At 42.8% G+C, this 20,313-nt stretch overlaps 1 protein-coding gene across 4 annotated transcripts in view; it reads right to left on the bottom strand.

Annotated features, from left to right (window-relative positions):
- The window catches only part of STARD9 (StAR related lipid transfer domain containing 9), a 103,617-nt gene that overhangs the window by 12,253 nt on the left and 71,051 nt on the right, over window positions 1–20,313 (bottom strand). For all 4 annotated transcript variants that reach the window (XM_069951035.1, XM_069951036.1, XM_069951037.1 and 1 more), the window contains 7 exons: window positions 19,533–20,019; window positions 10,416–17,888; window positions 3,420–3,617; window positions 2,968–3,142; window positions 1,807–1,950; window positions 1,087–1,186; window positions 381–526 (listed from right to left, as the gene is read on the bottom strand). In XM_069951035.1, coding sequence (XP_069807136.1) covers window positions 381–526; window positions 1,087–1,186; window positions 1,807–1,950; window positions 2,968–3,142; window positions 3,420–3,617; window positions 10,416–17,888; window positions 19,533–20,019 — 8,723 coding nt within the window. The remainder of the gene's footprint in view (window positions 1–380; window positions 527–1,086; window positions 1,187–1,806; window positions 1,951–2,967; window positions 3,143–3,419; window positions 3,618–10,415; window positions 17,889–19,532; window positions 20,020–20,313) is intronic.

Below are 20,313 nucleotides of genomic sequence, written 5' to 3'. Positions count from 1 at the left end.
TAGTGCAGGTCCTGAAATTCACATACATAAACCTATCGGAGGCCAAAAAACATTCAGCTACTGTCCCCAATTACTTCCAACCAAACAATGCCACCTGTTTCCCACCACCTGGCGACAGTATTTTCCATACCCTGCATTAAGTGTAATACGTTCTCTTCATTACAAATATAACCAGAAACCTACAGGACAAAAAGGCAGGTTTTTAAGTCCCAATGGTCGACGAGTCACGCAGTATAAAATTGCAGACCAAGGGTTCTTGACTTATATTGGATATACATAGAATATTTTTTTCAACCCTCTTTACATGCCATTGTTTACACTCACAATCATTGTAAACAAATTATTTACATTGTGATTCAGACTGGTGCTACACAGCTCACCTCTGCCATTGCACTGGCCTGGACCCGAGGGGCAAGCTCCTGGTAGGAGACTACAGTAGAGTGGAGGGGAGAACTCCCCTGGGAAGGGCAGGAAGACGCTTTGTCAGGTGATTCCACAGTGGACGTATAGCTGCTTCTCTTGGTGTCTAAATGTAAAAAAAATATATATGATTAAGATATAAAGATCTGAAATATTCAAATCAGTATAAAGCTGGCCTTCAATCTATGGGCATCTTAGGTGGGGAGTAAGCTGCTTCTAGACACCTCCGGTGGTGATTTTTCTCTTTTGGCGAAAGATTCCATTAAACTTGGAGGTTTTACCTGGAACAGCTTTTCACCATACAGATATTGTTGACTGCAATGCAAAGTTCCCGTGATACGTAAAGGACACATCAATCACATTGCCCACACTGTTGCCATATCTTAGAATATCTATTAAAGCAACTCCCATGTCATTATATTATACCCATATGTATAAAGGTTCCACTGGCTTAAAACTACTAATGTAAAATACTAACAAAAATATGCAAGTGTGGATGAGGCCTACAGCTGTTTCCACATCTACATTGTGGTTTCCTTTTATAACAGAAGACAAACTGCTGTGTCAGACTAGGCCGAAGTGATCACCAATGATGGTATTTTGTGTCATCAAAAGCGACGCACATACTGTACATGAACAACACAAGAATGTGAATATATTACATACCTGGCCCTGAAATGCTGGTAGGGCTTAGGAGGTCACAATTCCTTACTGCAGAGCGACCTCTTCCTGAGCCCAGAGCTGGATCCAAACTTCTTGGTAATGTCTACAAAGGCAAGAGGTTACGAAGGCAAGAGGTTACAAACTTAAAGGGGTATTCAGTATCCCAAAAATGCTTATCTTTTGCTGGGTACATGATACTTGGCTCTACTAGTCCCCCACAGCATCTATTCAAGCGCATTTTGGTTCTGTGCTTGTTGCTACATCTGACGCGAGGCGTTGACGCAAAACCTTAGTAATTGAGGTTGGACTCTGCTGTGGCCAGAGATTGGCTGGGGGGTCAGGTCCTGCTGAGAAGACTCATCTCAGAAGAAGGAATATGCTGTGAGAAGCAGGGGGACCAGAAGGTGCCAGAACAATAGCTGCCTCCTCTATAGGAACACACTGAATGCCAAAAACTAGGGCAGGTTCCTTGGAGGAGGCCGAGTGATCTTGAAGGCCACATGTTCCTGCAAATATAACCATCTTATGCACCTAAGTGCCACCTGGACAGCACGGCCGTACAAGTGGTGGAGGGGTAGAGCTTTCCCAATATAAATGAGGCCACAAGTACCATCTACTCAATGGAAAATACACATGGGATCTGGTTGGTTCATACTGACAACCATTTCCCTGTATGTCTGAACTAGTTTTATGCATGAACAATGGTGCAAAGCGGCTACTCACCTCCTGGCTGCCCAGTTTGCTGCCCTGACCATTGGTTGCAGTCATACCGCTGTTATACCCAGAGGTGGGGCCTGACGACAGGCTGAGACTAGAATTGGTAAATAAAGTGCTGGTGCTTACAAGTGTCTTCATTTTGGTATCCTCCTGCAAAAGGTTTAATTATTATCTTTAATAAAACTGTTAACTGTATAATATGATGCATGCTCAACACAATACAACAGATACAGGACTTTAAAAGGGTCGGCCATTTTCCAGCAGTTTTTAAGTAAACATAGTATTGTTGCTCGGCTCTGTAATGAAGCTCCACCCCCCCTGTCGCTATCCCCTGCTACTGGCGGGCTGGCCTCTCCTCATGGAGGGGCATGTGACATACACATTACTCTGCTTCCTCCATAGTGGTAAAGTACATCCAGGGAACAGGCAGAGGGAAGTGCCCTCGTCACATGCTTCTCTATTGGCAGCTATCTTATGAACTGCAAGGTGCCCAGCCAGCAGCAGGGGACAAGGGTGGCAATACTGAACTAACAGGACCATATATGAGTAAGTGCAGTACAAACAATACTATGAACTGCCCACCCCTTTATTCCCAACACACCAAGCAACGGCAGATAACTTAAAGTGTAAAAGTTTTCACATGTCATTGAGACATGTCAAAAGTTTTCATTGGTCCAGGTCTGAGTGTTCATACTTGTACCAATCATGAGAACAGGCAGGGAGAGAACCACAGACTAACATTAGAAGCCTAAGGGCCCTATTCCACCAGACGACTATCGTTCGCATAATCGTTAACGATAAACGATCCAAACGACGGCTATTACGAAAGACCTGAAATCGTTAGCATGACATGTAAAAGGTTTTTTCAAACACCACTTTAAATATGCCATTATTTGCTCCTCTATGTCAGCCCGTGGAATAGGGCCTTAACACACTGCCAGTCAGCCAATGCCAAATGGAAGAGAAGGGTTGGAAGATCTGAAAATTCAAGTCTTGTTAAACATTGCTGCTTACATGTGAGTACAAAATTTTCTACTTAAAGTACTCGGCAAGAGAGAATCAAATAGAACTAATCAGAAAAGCTATAGAAAAGTCAAAAAGGTAATTCTATATGTTGTGTGCATAGGCCCTTCGGTTACCTGGGCCACTCATCCTTTCAGGGTTTACCTTGGTTAGACTACCCTGTTGTAGCCGTCTCCTCTCCATCTCAGCCCTCTCTCGTAACTTGTCCCTTGCTTTAGCTATTTCAGTTTTCGCCTCTTCCCGAGCCTTCTGGTAGTCTTTTAGCATGACCTCTATTTCTGAAGGACACTGTGGGGCTCTACGCTTTGGTTCCTGAATCCTAAAGGACAAATATTTATATTAGGATATATTCTATATCATTTCGAAACAATCTTAAAAAACATTGTATTGACATTGATGTTATGAATACAGTAACAGCTGAGCAGAGTTCCGAATGGAGGTTATAGAAACTGGACACTTGTCTATGGGCAGATACACCTAGTAGTAGTGAGTCTACAGAGTGTATTAGTATCCCAGTACATTTCCGTATGTGCGTACAAAACAGAACACACATGACTATTACTAGTTTCTCTCACAGCCTAAATGCTCGATCTGACCTGGTATTATCGACCACATCCCTCCTGAGCTGCTGCAGGTACTCTCTACGCCGGCTGGGTAGTTCAGACTCTCTCAGGGATATCAGTGATGTCTGTGATGCACTCAGCTGCTTCTGGGGGCTCAGACTTCGACTTCTTCTACAAACCTGGAGCCTTTCCTCTCTCTCCTTGCGAAGGTTTTCTATCACTTTCAAGTGGCTATAGCGAGAAGCGAGATAAGATGAATACATTCAGGACATGTTTGAGCACCGTGTTATTCATATGTGACATGAAAAAATATACAGTGGTGCCTTGGATTAGGAGCATAATTCATTTCGGGACCTTGCTTGTAATCCAAATCCAATCTTAAACCAAAGCAAATTTTCCCATAAGAAATCATTGAAATGCTGACAATTGGTTCCACACCCCAAAAATAATGATTTATTATTCTGAACAACATGTAGAACAGATTAAACAAATATTTATAAACAGCAGAATCTGTGATATTATAAATTACTGTACAGTATAGCAATCAGTATGTGGTGTATAATGTATAGTAACTGTATAACCCTGATAACACAACAGCAGCTGGATATGTGATATATAAGTTACTGTACAGTATAGCAATCAGCATGTGGTGTATAACGTATAGTAACTGTATAACCCTGATAACACAGCAGCTGGATATGTGATATATAAGTTACTGTACAGTATAGCAGCATGTGGAGTATAATGTATAGTAACTGTATAACCCTGATAACACAGCAGCTGGATATGTGATATATAAGTTACTGTACAGTATAGCACTCAGCATGTGGTGTATAATGTATAGTAACTGTATAACCCTGATAACACAGCAGCTGCATATGTGATATATAAGTTACTGTACAGTATAGCAGCATGTGGTGTATAATGTATAGTAACTGTATAACCCTAATAACACAGCAGCTGGATATATGATATATAAGTTACTGTACAGTATAGCAGCATGTGGAGTATAATGTATAGTAACTGTATAACCCTGATAACACAGCAGCTGGATATGTGATATATAAGTTACTGTACAGTATAGCAGTATGTGGTGTATAATGTATAGTAACTGCATAACCCTGATAACACAGCAGCTGGATATGTGATATATAAGTTACTGTACAGTATAGCAATCAGCATGTGGTGTATAATGTATAGTAACTGTATAACCCTGACAACACAGCAGCTGGATATGTGATATATAAGTTACTGTACAGTATAGCAGCATGTGGTGTATAATGTATAGTAACTGTATAACCCTGATAACAGCAGCTGGATATGTGATATATAAGTTACTGTACAGTACAGCAATCAGCATGTGGTATATAATGTATAGTAACTGCATAACCCTGATAACACAGCCGCTGGATATGTGATATATAAGTTACTGTACAGTATAGCAGCATGTGGTGTATAATGTATAGTAACTGTATAACCCTGATAACACAGCAGCTGGATATGTGATATATAAGTTACTGTACAGTATAGCAGCATGTGGTATATAATGTATAGTAACTGTATAACCCTGATAACACAGCCGCTGGATATGTGATATATAAGTTACTGTACAGTATAGCAGCATGTGGTGTATAATGTATAGTAACTGTATAACCCTGATAACACAGCAGCTGGATATGTGATATATAAGTTACTGTACAGTATAGCAATCAGCATGTGGTGTATAATGTATAGTAACTGTATAACCCTGATAACACAGCAGCTGGATATGTGATATATAAGTTACTATACAGTATAGCAGCATGTGGTGTATAATGTATAGTAACTGTATAACCCTGATAACACAGCAGCTGGATATGTGATATATAAGTTACTGTACAGTATAGCAGCATGTGGTGTATAATGTATAGTAACTGTATAACCCTGATAATACAGCAGCAGTTTGTAGATACAGGATGGAGCTACAGATCTCCACAATGCAGTAGTGTAGTACAACAGGCTATAATAGAGAAGCAGGTCTGCTTTCAGAAGTCTGTGTGGTCACATGACAGCAATGGGGAAGGGGTGTGTGTTCAGCCTGGACCAATCAGGAATGACAGACTGCAGGGAGCATGAAGGAATGAGCAGGGCAGATGTGGGCACAGTATAGCAGCACTCTCTGTCCAGGAAGAGAGAGGTTACAGCTATGGTGAGATTACCTCCACAGTCCTGTCTCCTGATGTAAGCCCCAGCCTGAAGTGGATCTGCTATGATTTGGAAGGTGAGGGAGACTTCCTGGGTCAGAGTACAGGGCTGTAGACCCCACTATGCAGACCATGTCCCTCCCCCACTCCCCCTCCCACCTAGTACAGGGAGCTCTTACACCAAAGCAATGCTCTTAAACCAAGGTACCACTGTATATGTAATCAATAGAGAGAAAAGATAGACATGGCGGCATGTCCACAATGCTTAGGACTGACCATCTGCCCCTGTAAGCTACAGAAGAAAGATGGAAATAAAGTGAAGACCAGCTGCACCAGTGTTCATTCTATATAGGACAGTGTACAGAATGGAGTTGGGTACTGGCCCCCAGGTGCTGCAGTCCGGCATGAGGAAAGAGAGTACCTGGACTGTTTATAGATAGCATGGCAATAGAGATGGGCGAACTTGTTCAAAGTTCTGGTTTGCACGAACATAAACCAGGTACATCCTCTTTAAAAATCACACATGAATTGAACGGCGCCGGCATGGGGAAGCCGGTGCCATGGTCATTATTTTGAACCGCGGCCCGGTTCCCGTGTACGGCGCCGCTCTATTCATGGTAACCGGAATGGGGGGTGAAGCACTGGAGGCGGGCCGGCCCACCCCCCCAGTGGGAGGAACCCCCGCCTCTCCATGACGCTGCTCCATTAGAATCAAGGACCACGGCACCAGCTTCCCCATGCCGGCGCCGTTCAATTCATGTGTGATTTTTAAAGAGGATGTACCTGGTGGTACATCCTCTTTCAATCATTAGTCCTAACCAGACAAATCGCGCTTAGAGGTATTCCACTCACACATAACTTTTCATATGTTGCTGCCCATGGTGACACTAACAATTCCTTCCATACTTGTTATCTATTCAGTCTCCTTCCCCCAGTTCTCAGTTGCTGCTTTCTGCTGAAGGCACAAAAGTCTGTGTGTGTTTTTCCTCTCTGTCTCCGACTTCTCAGCAACTTGACCTCAGATTAAAGGGGTACTCCAGTGAAAATCTTTTTCTTTCAAATCAACTGTTTCTTTAATTTACTTTTTTTTAATCTCAACTCTTCCTATACTTATCAACTGCTGTATGTCCTGCAGGAAGTGGTGTATTCTTTACAGTCTGACACAGTGCTCTCTGCTGCCACCTCTGTCCATGTCAGGAAATGTTCAGAGCAGCAGCAAATCCCCATAGAAAACCTCTCCTGCTCTGGACAGTTCCTGACATGGACAGAGGTGGCAGCAAAGAGCTCTGTGTCAGACTGGAAAGAATACACCACTTCCTGACGGACATACGTAGCTGATAAGTATAGGAAGACTTGAGATTTTTAAATAGAAGTAAATTACAAATCTGTATAACTTTCTGACACCAGTCAATTTTAAAGAAAAATATTTTCGGAGTACCCCTTTAACCCTCCAAGCATTACAAATGGAAATGAGCGAATCTACAGTAGTAACAAAGAAAATCGCTTTGTTCCTATTGGGTTTCTGCTCATCAGGCTGCGGGCTGCTCTGCTCCTTATGCTTCTCCTTGAGTGCTGGAAAAAAGATGGATCCAGTCCTTGGAAACTGGGAGAAGTCATACGTAGTCTACACTCCTGTTGCCACCTCTGTCCATGTCAGGAACTGTCCACCGCAGTAGAGGTTTTCTGTGGGGAATTGCTGCTGCTCTGGACAATTCCTGACATGGACAGAGGTGGCAGCAGAAAGCACTGTGTCAGACTGGAGAGAATACACTACTTCCTGCAGGACATACAGCAGCTGATAAGTATAGGAATACTTGAGATTTTTAAATAGAAGTAAATTAAAAATCTGTATAACTTTCTGACACCAGTTCATTTGAAAGAAAAAGAAAATTAGCAGAGTTTCCCTTTAACAGTTTTAAGCCATTTGCATACACCCTTAGTTTCAAAGCAGTGAATTAAGCAATGGGCATGAAAATCTACTGAGAAGTAATAAATTATTTATAGGGGAAAACTCCGCACATCCTGATAATGGAGCCATCATGAGTGTTAAAGAGTCCATCAACCCCCAGGTCATTTCCATCCAGGGAGAGTATCAGAGTACCGATATACAAGTGAGCGCCAGAAACTCCTCACAGTCCGTACAGAGACGCCAAGGACACCAGATTTTATTGATCGGATCGGCCATGCCCCTCAGCACTGATTTCTGATGACTCGGGGAATATACTATGTAACGTGGCTGAGCAAGAATACAACATGGAGAAGATTTGGGGTTTTTTTTCTCGGCTTTTGAAGCCATTAGGACCCCAATGGGACGGGTCACAGATTTACTGCACCATTTGTTTATCAATGGGGGTATATAGATATATAGATCCGGTATATAGATCCGCTTCCCAATTACCAAAGAAGAAACGTCTTCACCCGTCTGGAATATCCCTTTCTCTTCCAGCAATGTGTTGGGTTGGTAATATGCATCGTCAAGGAATAGAGACCAAAGGCAGCAGTGCCTGATGCAGGGTGGTGCGGGGGTCTTATCCCTTGATGTCTCATTGATATTATATGGAGCCCTGGGTTCAAATCCCTTTTCTGCCACTTGATATAGAGGATCGGTTTGGTTTGCAGCATTGGTAAAAGGAAGCAGACTTGCTCATAGTTTGGTGCTGTGGGTTGGTCTCAGTGCGATCAGGTTCATGTAGCATCATGTTAGATGTGGGTTCTATCCCCCTGTGATCTCTTTATTATCATGTTATAAACCTGTAGGATTATATCAGTGGGTAACACCTGATCCACCACTGAAGGTGTCTGTGGCCTGAAGGGTTGGGTATCGGACTCCTTAGAAACACGTCCAGGGGTTCTAATCCCATTCTCCTACTTTTCTGACATCATTCTTCTTACTATTACTTACAGTATAACAATAGCCACATGGCCGTCGGCTTCTGCCTAATGATACATAAATAACTTGTAGTGATGAGGAAGGACAATCGCTCTAGATAGAAGATGTTTCTCTAAGTCTGTAGGAACATGGAACATGGAGGGCTGAGCTGGAGATCCATATGGATGATGGATCCCAGTATTATCCTTTTTTCTTTCTCTCAGTGTTCCCCACCATTGATGCTTTATTTTTTGGATGTTTATATGACTGTTGTGTAGACCTTTTTTTAGTATTTGATTGATGTCATTGAGAAGTATCCTACAAGATTCCCAGTTCTGCCTGTGGTGCAGAGCTAGGAGCAGCGCACATACAATGGAAGACTGTGTGCTGGAGACCAGGGTTCTAATCCTGATTTCCTCACTTTTTTTATGTTTCCTGCCGGCTAGCCATTTTTTTGGGCCGTGAACCTTGGCTCTGGTCTTCTCCATCTCGATAATGAGACTGACAAACCTTCCCTTATATATATCAGAGCAGGAGATGGCTCAGGGGGTAAGGGGCCAGGAAGCTGAGCAAGGATCCTGGAGCCCCTGGTTCGAATCCTGTGCTGGCATTGTTGGGTATAGACTCCGTATACTACACATGACTATAATACAGATGGTGGTTATAGAAAAATGTGGAATATTTTCATCCATTTAGGACAAGTTCCCAACAGCCAAGCGATCTAAGGGGGATTTGAACCCAGGTCTATAGCATGAGAGGCAGAGCAGCTGCCCCCTGAGCTATCCTGCTGCCCATTGTTACACTGTCCGTTTAGTAATAATGACATTTAGATTCTAGAACACACCTGTCAAAAATCAGGCCCTCCAGCTGTTTCAGAACTACAATTCCCATCATGCTAAAGTTTTGGCTGTCCAGGCATGAAGGGAATTGTAGTTTGGAAACAGCAGGAGGGCCTGAGTTTGACATCCCTGTTCTAGAAGAATCATCTTCATGAACTACATATTCCAGACCTGAGGATGGTTACGATATTAGAGAAGATAAAGCATTTTCTCCTATATTAAAGGAGTACTCCAGCATTTTTTTTTTCCTTTTAGGTCCACTGGTTTCTGAAAATTGTATAGATTTCTAATTTACTTCTATATAAAATTCTCCAATCTTCCAGTACTTATCAGCTGCTGTATGCCCTGCAGGAAGTGGTGTATTCTCTCCAGTCTGTCACAGCGCTCTCTGCTGCCACCTCTGTCCATGTCAGGAACTGTCCAGAGCAGCAGCAAATCCCCATAGGAAAACCTCTCCTGCTCTGGACAGTTCCTGACATGGACAAGTGACTAATAACCCCCCTGCCCTCCTATTACTCTTGCCTGGGACGTTTTCTTCTTAGGGTAGGTTCACACTACGGAATCTGCACAGATAAATTCCGGCGGATTCTGTAGCGTACCCGTTCATGCCCTCACTCCATACACACCATTCTATGGGCTAGCCAATTCCGCTATCCGCCGAAAGAATCGACACGTCAATTCTTTCGACAGAATCCACCCATGCATAGAATGGTGTCTATGGCAAGGACGGAGAGGCGCGGAGCATAGTCTATGGTGTTCATGTAAGCTTGAAGATAAATTAGGTAAATATTATCAATGCTCAATGTGTAGGGCTGATTATTTATAGGAAACCTGTTAATTTCCACCTGCAAAACGCTCAGGACTAGAGCGACATTCAAAAATTTTATACAGAACATGAATGAATAGCCACATTGTATGTACTTGGTGCAGTGCAGAATAACTATGGCAGAACATGGTCATATTACAGGGCTTAGAATAGAGAATACTAATGATTTTAAAAACTTTTTGCAAATGACAGGGGCACAGTTGTCTAATATACAATTTGTTTCAGTGCTATGATCCAGTTTAACATATGTATACATGGCTGAAGTGTTGCTGTATAGAAATGTAAATGTCAATCAGTATGTTATACCCTTACCGTTCGTATAACTGTTTCTTTATAGACACCGTATCTTGGAGATCCATCTTTCCTGTCTGTATAACTCTCAGAAGGGCATCCGTCTCTCCAATGCCGTAGCTCAGTTTGGCTTCTGCAAGTTGGACTGTAAGCGGCAGAGGATTCATCTCCAAGTGAATGGCAGACAAAACCTCTGCCCGTTCTCTCTGCAGCCTCTCGATCTCCTGTGATCTGCTGCCAGACACTTCCTGAGAAGCTTCGGTCTTAGTGGGACCCCCTCTTAGATATAAATCGGGACTGCTGCTGACCATTCCATTTTTAGTTGCACCACACTGGACTCCAGACCAGTTGCTAAATTTGTTGTGCATGGGTAGATCCTGCAACGCGTAACCCTGCAGTTTGTGACTTGTCCGGAAGGTCGGCTCCTGACCCAGAAGAATGTCCGTGTTGCATTCACTTTCAACAACTGATAATTCATCTTCTTGTAAGTGTAGGCCAAGACCGCTCATCTGGGAAGGAGAATCGGGATAGCCTCTACTTTTAATGTATGAGTTACCGGACGTTATTGTAAAACTTCCAAAATCATTCTTATCGCTACCAAGTTCTTTTGCACTTTGTCTAGTGATCTGCCCATGTCTATTTGATAGAGACTGTGACGTTACAGAGAGGTTTTGAAGAGACTGTAAGTGCTCCCAGGGGAGAGGCACCTTCTCACACTGCGTAGAGGTGTAATAGCTTTCAGCGTTACATCTTCTTCCATTACCTGTAATCTCAGAGTTGCTGCTGGAGTGGTTGGTAAATGAAGCAGAGCGTGTCTCTCGTAAGATGCAACCTTCACTCACGAATCTTTGGAGTTTAGCAGATGAGGCTCTTTTTCTGGTGGTTTCCCTCAACGAGACGCTGCGTGTAGCGACACATTCATTGCCCACATTGGTTTCGCTGTCTGTCTCCGTTTGGGAACCGTTCAGTTGTAGGTCGCGGAGCTCTCGCTCTTTTCTCTTTCTGCTACGAAGGATTTTAGCAAAATTCTGATTGTTTAAATGACTTTCGGGTACAAGTTTAAGGTGGAATTTCTTACTCGCCTTCACGGTTAAAATCGGTGAAGAGGCTCTATCCACCATTGCGGTTTTCTCTTGACAATCGGTGTGGTATCTTGTGGTGTCCACCACACTGGAAGATGGACTGTTTACTACTGTATCTTCTGCACATTTATTCACGTTGGTGGAAACTAAAGAACTTTTTGAGGAAGAATACGGGATAGCTGTAGAGGACATGTCCTGCAAGCCATTTAGGAACGGGGTAGATGCTCGATCTTGAGGTGAATGATAGAAAACATGGTCTGATTGTTTGCAATGTTTAAACTCGTGTAGGTTTGGTAGACTTTGTGTTCGGGTTTTACTCCCTTTGCTGCAGTTTTGTTCTCCTAAACCCATGCTTTGAGGAATATGAGTCAAAGAGTCTGTTCCCAGAACTTTAACTATGACATTTATCCCTGGGGAGCTTAGGAAATGATTGTGCTCCCTGGTAAGATTCTGTGCATTGTTCACTATCGATGAATCGGTCTGAATGCCCCGGTCCACAGAGGTCTGAGTGAAGGAGTCTCTCACCGATCTTTTCATAATCTGCTCTTCAAGACCTCTTTGTATCCTGAAGGCGTCCTTACTAACATGTTCAGGGTTATGTTTTGAGAGATTTCCTAACAATTCAGAAGTTTCTTGCAGGAGTTGTGATAAATGTAAGGACATGTTCTGCACACTTGACCAGGACGCGGGCCTCTGGCCCACATTTCTATTCCTCATAGACTTTGAAGGCAGCACATCAGTATGGTTTCTCTGGTGCTTAGAGGTCTTCCGATGCCTATGCCTACTTTGCACTCCCTGTTCACTAGATACCCGCTTCACAGGTTCATTACAAGTCTCCGACTCAGACGTGTACAAAAATATTATTTCATCCAGCTGTGAGTAGTCTTCTAATTTTGTCTGTAACCCGGAAATTCCTGCAAACTCTGCTCTATTCCCTTCGCAGATGACGGGAGACTCGTCAGACAGAAGTTCCTGAGAATCATCCAGTGAAGTTATATCTTGCCTTGAATCATTCCTTCCAAGACTGCTTATGGTGCTGGATACAGTTTTGGCATTTGCATAGGAGCTGAGATGAGAATGGAAGGGAGAATTGTGACTATTAAGACCTTCATCAACACTGGAGCACCGTATCAGCATATCCACTTGTTCTTTAAACTTAGCAGAGGATACATCAATGGCACTATTAAACGTGCAATTCCTCCATCCAGGTTTCGGATAGTCTTCTTGCTGCCAAGAGTGAATAAAGGGATTGATGTCACTCGAGGAGAAGTGAAGACCTTCAGTATTGTCCACCATACCTGTTGGCTGCTCTGCTTGGTGTGAAGGTTTGGGAATTAGACTGCTGGGATGTTCATCTGGTAGTTTATGCATTAGACAATTGGTGTCACCTACATCTGCTACTAAAAGGCTATTATCTGTTCCAGGATATTGAACTGTCTGAGTACAATGATCGGCCATATTATGTTGTGCATATCCATCTGACTTTATCTTTAAATGCGCAGGTTCCTCCATAAATTTTTCCTCAATTTTGGATGAAGTGTCAATGTGGGAAGGAGCTACTGATGCTGCAGGCGGTTCAATGGAAAATTCATTCATATCAGACTCCGAATCCGTCTGATCTAGATTATTGGGGTGATCAGGGGATGGAGTTTCAATACTGTCAGTGCATGTTGACATTTCTTCATTGAAGTAAGTTGACTGAGAAATATCATTGACAGCCTCTGGGAAATCGGATTCGCATTCACCTAACCCATCTACTAAGTTGTTTTGCAGACCAGAGATGTTCTTTAAAACCAGATATCTGGATGTATCTGTGTCACTTGAAGAGATGTCAGTGGACTCGCTCACATCTGGAGAATATTCTCCACAGACTCCAGTAGCCATCAGAGACACTTCCACAAGTCCACCATTGTCTCTGACCCTTATAGGGGAATTATGATCTTCTACAGCACAAGTCACTTGGTCAATACCTCCATTGCGGTGGGTAAATGATGACATACTCTGGTCACATAGTTGTCTCTGTTCACATTCTACTTTACGCGCCTTATTGTTTGCAATGAGATCGGATAAACCAGTGGTCACGGCCACATTAAGTTCCCTATTAGCTTCACGTGGTGATGATCTACAACTAGTTGGCCGATACATTCCTTTTTCGATGCTATGTCCAGAATTTGGGTCATCTCTAAACAGTAATGGTTCTTTATCCTGATCTTGAGAATCATTGTTTTCGTTGGGACAGTCAGTGGTTGCATCCTGCAATGTGTCAAGCTTTATGCTGCTCTCGCTCACATTGACTGACATAGTACTAGATAAACTGGCAGCATCTTTGGAATCGGAGTATTCCTTTTCAGCTATACAAGAGGATGACGTCTGATGTAAGCATGCATCTTTTACTGTATTTTTATTCTCACCTTCATTGCTTTTTGACACATTATAGTTTTGTTGCACTGAATTGTCTTCTTGTGTTTTATCATCACGATTGAGATGATCACCAACACTTTCAGATCTAGTTTGAAGGTAACTACCCTTACTTATAACCCTCTTGGAAGATGTAGTGCTATCTTGAGACTTTTTACATTGTTCCGGTATTCCCAAACATTTAGCATCTTCACTCTGGCCGATACTGCTTCCATCTTCCAATATACTAAGTTCTGGGTCCACAATTTGGGGACTACTGCCCTTTTTTTCTTCCTCTGTAAACTTAACAATTCGGCAACACTGCACCATTTCAACCTCCATATTATCATCTAGGACTGCCGCATCTTTTTCTCTACTCATGCTTGGAAAACTAAAACTTAAGTCAGCTTGTGTAGAAGTGAACTTTTCTTCTAAACCATCTGTATCGTCAGAAAACTTTCCAGTTCGATCCTTCACTTTATAAAAAGGTACATTCTGCATCTTAGCCTCATAATATGGAAGGGGATGACCTGTACCACTCATATCTTCCAACAAATGGCAAACGGCAGAAGAAACACTCGCTTGTTGTAGACCAGTGAATGATCCCTCAGCAGCATATCCAACCTCTTGACTATTTCCGGTCCAATTCCAATGACCACTCTCCAAAAGGAAGTCCTGTGTGGTTCTGAAGTCATTTCCATGCTTCCCTGCTGAGGTCTTATCTTCGCTATTACTGTCCTTGCCAATTCTTAACGTTTCCCGTTTTAAGGGAATATTTTTGTTCTGGCAAAATGGATATGTTTCTAATGACGTTTTTAGACTTTCTTCCTTCAGTATTTGAAACTGCGTATGGTCATGTGCAAACAAATCCCTGTTGGAGGACTGAGTATTAAATGTGGAGGACACATAGGCCTGGTTGGTGGCAGCAGGAGACATATGATTGTGTGCAGCTCTATTATCGTCTGATTGTTCTGTCTGTGTTACATGGTGTGAAGGCTGCATTTCTGTAGGATAGTCTTCATTACTACTTTGGCTTTTATTACTGGTACATTCAGGGCGAAGCGGATAACTTTCTTCCACTTTATTCAGACTCTCAGGAGATCCTAAGGGTTTACCAGTCTTTGCCGACGCATCTTGTGACTCCCCGTCACTTTTTGGAGGCGAACACTCTTTCTCGTTGTAATCTTTTATACGTGTAGCATCATCAGATCTATCAACATCTTCATGTTTAGATTCAATGCTACAAATCCTGGTCTCTGGGTACTGAGAAAGCGGTCTGACAGCTAGGGAAGAGTTGTCTGCAATGCCAGTCTTGGGACAGTCTTCATCCAAAGTGCTATCATATACAGTAAAACATAGTTCCTCACCATTTTTATGTGAGATTGAGCTTTCATACTCTGTTGCATCACTATCTAGGTGGTTATGGAGCTCAGTAACTGGAGATGAGACTATGGCAGTCATGGCAGCTTTTTCTGATTCGTGGCAAAGTGACTGTGCTAGCTGTCTGGGTTTTGCACATGCTTCAGTGTCGGGTACCAATTCTTCATTCTTACAAGCTAAATATTTTTCATTTATGTTTCCTTGTTCAGAAGTAGAAAGGTTACTTTTACTCCGCTGAACTGGTAAGGGATTGCTGGCAGATGCACAATGGTTATGGTCTCCCAGTGGACCCATACTATCGTCCACCATGCTATAGACTGGTCTGCCATTAGTATTTTCAGTGCCACGAACGTGCCCATTTTCACAATTGCCATGTTTAAGGACGGAGAATTGTTCCTGATCAAGTTTACTGATATTCTGCATTTCTTGTACAGGATTTGTCTGTTTTTCAGTCTTGAAACCTGTGTTAGGATTTATATCCCGCTCTATTGTAGACTTTGGTGGGATCGATTGGGTGGGGTTACTATTACCAAAATCCAATTTATCATCTTCTTTAAAGTTACTGGGACTTTTTTGGACCGATTCACAACATAACGGTCCAGATGTGACAGATTCTTGACAATCGGTAGGAACAGACTGCCGCTGAGTATTCGGGGTTCCAAGGCCCAAAGACACTGACATTACATCACTTGTATTCTCACAGATGGTGTTTGCAGTGGTATTACGAAAATTGACTTTTTCTTGGGTTAAAGGCAATTTTAGTACCTCTTTAGATTCAAGTGTCTCCCTGTCACTTGCAAGGGAGATTTCAAGCACCCCCTTAATATTTTTAGTGCTGGTTGCTGAAGATTCTACGGAGGTTGCAATGTTGTCTTTACTTTTCGAATCGCTTTTATTTCCATTGCATTTGGTTAGATAAGATGATGGCTCAGGTGGACAACTCTCATCATCTGGTACGGTTTCTCCTCCTGTACCGGTGGATGTATCTGCAGGTCTGTCCTGTGCTTCTGTATGTGCACCTTCAAGCTGACCTGGAAATTTGTCAGGTTCAGTTTCAGAAACTTTGTTATCTCCTCCTAAATTCTTCATCTCATCCACTCCAACCTGAGACTCCAATGTTGGAGCACAGGTCAGAGACAAAGCATCCCCATGTGTAGTGATCCCACTTGGCTTAAAAGTATCTGTTTGACTTGATAATCCAGATGAACTGGAAGCAGGAGAGATAGTCTGGGATTTCCCAACACAAACACTTGAGATGGTGGCGGGACAATAGTCCGATATTCCATGTAAAGTGACAGAGTACTCAAGGGCAGGTCCATCATTCACCTTGAGATAAAATGAATCGGTAAGGTCCAAGCCACTATTGTCTCTTGCTACTGCAATGTTCTCCTTATTTTGATCTTCATTCGCTATTAAATTCCTAGGGCTCTGAAGCTTCCAAAATATCTCAGCAGGAAGTTCTTCAGCGGAATCCACCTCAAGTACATCAGCATCGGCTAGGCTATCCAGAGAGAAGCTCTTTGTCAAGCCAGTTGTCACTGATCCAGTTGTAAGTAAAGGGAACGAATTGTGATCCGCAGCAAGCGAAGTGCCGGTCGAGGATGTTGCCCCAATCGTCTTGTATTTGTTAAATCTTCTTTTATTGGGTCTCTCTTTTCTCTTTTCCTTTTCGGCAAGAGAGTCTTGAGACATCTGGCTGTCGTCGCTATCGGAATCTTTCTGCCGTGTATTATTTCTTTGCCTCTGTCGTTCCTCCTGTCTCAGCTGTACAGTTAAGGCACTGGCATAAGCAGAAGAGAGAGAATCAATAGAATAGAAACTTTCACTATCGGAGGAATCAGTGTGGTCATCCCTCTTGCGGTCTTCCAACATTTGATTATTATTTTTGAGGAATCCCCTATTGAGTCTCTCTGTGCTTATCCTGCTCCGATCAATAGCCTGTGTCGCTCCACGTCTGTTGCTCATCTTGGGGACATTACCCATAGATGATGAGATCTTAGTTTGTTCAGCAGGCTTCCTTTGAGTATTGGATTTTAGAGGAGCCATGTTGTATCTGGTTGGTTTACCTTTTAACGTTGGCTCCACAGCAGCTGGCTTCACTTGGCTGGGTGATATCGATGTTTGCTTTACTGATTTTTGTTGTGGTAACTTCCCTGTATCACCTTTTGGGCTTGTTTTGCCCTTTTCTTGTACTGTACCCTTTTTAAGACCACCAACAGTTAAAGGAGAAGGACTTTTTAATGGCTTCAATTTTGCGTCCTTGGTTCCTGTAGTTACAGTGGGTCGTAGGTTGCGTCTCTTTGGTTGTTCAGCAGTAAAGTAACTGGAAGACCCTTTTGCTCCACCTCTAGGTTTATCCATTTTTTGACGTTTTTTGCTCATTTGTGGATCACCTGACAAAAGGGCAGAGCTTGTACTGATTTGTTTTATGAGTAAGTCAATTCTTTGATCGTGAACGATTTGCAGATTATTGGCATTTATATTGGGAGGATTACTTTCCCACTGTCCATTGCTACTAGGGTTACCAGAAGAATTAAGAAGACAATCTATAGATACACTTGGTAAAGGATTTCTAACTTCATCAGTCTTAGTAGTTTGAGCCAGCTCAGATTTACATTTTCTTTTCAGAACAGCGCTGAAAGACATAACAACATAGTGTGGTTAGCAAATGCAATACAAACTAAACAAAAAAACAAACTCCACAGAGTAATAGTTTGGTAGATAGGTTTTTTAAGGACTTTTTTAAGTTAGTTAAAGGGAAACTGCTGTTAGGGTGTGTTCACATGTACAGGATACAGGATCCGCAGCAGATTTTATGGTGCAAATTTAATGCTGTGTTCAGTTATTTAGTTATATCGATATCTGCGCCATCAAGTCTGTTACGGATCCTGTATGTGTGAACCCATCATTAAAGGATACCTGTCACCCCCCGTGCCAGGGTGACAGGCTCCCGACCCCCCGTTACAGCCCCCTATACTTACCTAATCACGCCGGGTCCCGCTTCCTGATGCGGTCGGGTCACGGAGATATCAGCTCCAGAAGTCCGGCGCGCGCGCTCACAGGAGAGTCCGATGCCCGTAGAGAATGACGGAGCATCGGACTCTCCATTCATTCTCTATGAGCGTCGGACTCTGCTGTGTACGCGCGCGCCGGGCTTCGGGAGCGGATATCTCCGTGACACGACCGCATCAGGAAGCGGGACCCGCCGCGATTATGTGAGTATAGGGGGATCTAACAGGGGGTCCGGAGCCTGTCACCCTGGCACGGGGGGTGACAGGTCCTCTTTAAGGCAGTTTTCGCATCTCAACTAAGTGTAGTTTACATAGTTATAAAAAATAAAGAAATCCTACAAGTATAAATATGTTAGTTGAGATGGAAATATCCATTCAATTATTACAATTAATATTTTTTAAAGGCGTTATCCAGAGAGCTGAAAAGGTCCTACCTAACCCTTTTCCGATGCAGCACTTCCTCCCTCTGGTTGTTTTCGAAGGCATTTTCTGAGACAACGGGGTGAGAGCATGTTGCGAGTATTGCGTGCAAGCGAAACTATGTCTGTGTGCAATGTCTAATGGCTGCCCAATGTCGCAGAGACATCTGTAACATCGCGCAGCTATTGAACATCCCCCGCAACATGTACATATCCCCCTCTCATCTCGGAATACCTTCCAGAACAGGTAGGGCTTTTTCCCACTTTTTCCACAATTGTATTTTCATTGACTATACTAAATATACAATGGATATAAAGAATTAATAGCTTATATGGGATTAGAAAACTATGGCTGTTTTCTTCCAAAAAAGCACCACACCTGCCCAAGTTATATGCTGCATTTTAACACCATTGAAGCTAATGGGGCAGGGCTGCAATGCCAGTCAATTCAATTCAATTTCTGCCAATGACAGTAGACATTTAATTGAGCAGGTTAGTGTTAAGCGGACCTGTCAAAATGTTTGGGTACAGCAATGTTATGCGAAGGTTAGTTGGATGCTTCCCTAGGGAGTCCTGAAAAACATGGATGTATCCATCTTTTTCTGGCAGCCCTAGGACAGCATCCAACCCCTGCAGCTGTGGGGACTGAATTGCCGAGCGTTTGGGTTAAAATAACGTTGAAGAACCTGAACATTTTGATAGATGCAATCAACACTATGGCAGATCAATGAATGGTTTGGGTACTAGAAACACTACTTTGTATGGGGGGGGGATTTTAAAGCGTTATTTCTATGCCACTAAATGCTAACTAAAAAAAAATATAAAAAATATTTAAACTACTGGACCTACCTATAAGAATTAGGAAGGGTCTGTAAAGTCCAAGGTAATGATCGTCTTCTGTAGGATGAGAATCCAGAAGGAGAGCTGCTACTCCTATGTAGGCCTGTGGTGGTAAGGGAAGTCTCTTGTACCTTTGGGACATGGAGAAGAGTTGGTTTTACTACGTCATCATTGAGCCAACAAGCCGCCTGCAGCTGTTGGAGAGTTTTCTTGGCCTCTAAAAGTTTTTGTTTCTTAACAATTCTTTCGAGCTGAAGCTTAACTCTCTTCCTCCGGATGTTTCTCTCCGCCCTACGTAGGGAGCATTTTCTGAGGAGCTCCAGTTGCACCAGTTTCTTCCCTTCCTGTTCTTCCAGTGATGGCTGGACGTCAGTCTGTGCACAGTTCTGAACCTCAACCTCCACATATGTCTTTGGTTCGGTCTGAGACGATGATTCTCGTTTCTGTTGGCACAATGCAATAACTCGCTCCTTCTCTTTTACAAGCCACTGTTCATCTGAGAAAACACATGCATACAGATCACATAGTTGTGTAACAAAAACATGCACTGATTACTAAAAAATAAAAATAAATCATGTAGTATCTCCCCTTCTCCACATGATAACCTATGTGCATCACATAACTTCTGTCTTGTGGACTATAATTTGGTCATACACATTAGATTAGTGCAAAACAAACACAATTACCTAAGGTCCTATTACACAGAGCGATAATCTGCAGAATCAGGACGATTTGGCAGATTATCGGTCTGTCTAATAAAGAATATAAAGTGATCATCATCTGATCGTTG

The sequence above is a fragment of the Dendropsophus ebraccatus genome, chromosome 13 (assembly GCF_027789765.1).
Source record: "Dendropsophus ebraccatus isolate aDenEbr1 chromosome 13, aDenEbr1.pat, whole genome shotgun sequence".
NCBI lineage: Eukaryota > Metazoa > Chordata > Amphibia > Anura > Hylidae > Dendropsophus > Dendropsophus ebraccatus.
Note: the sequence above shows the minus strand (reverse complement) of the source record. Positions and strands in the feature narration are given on the sequence as shown.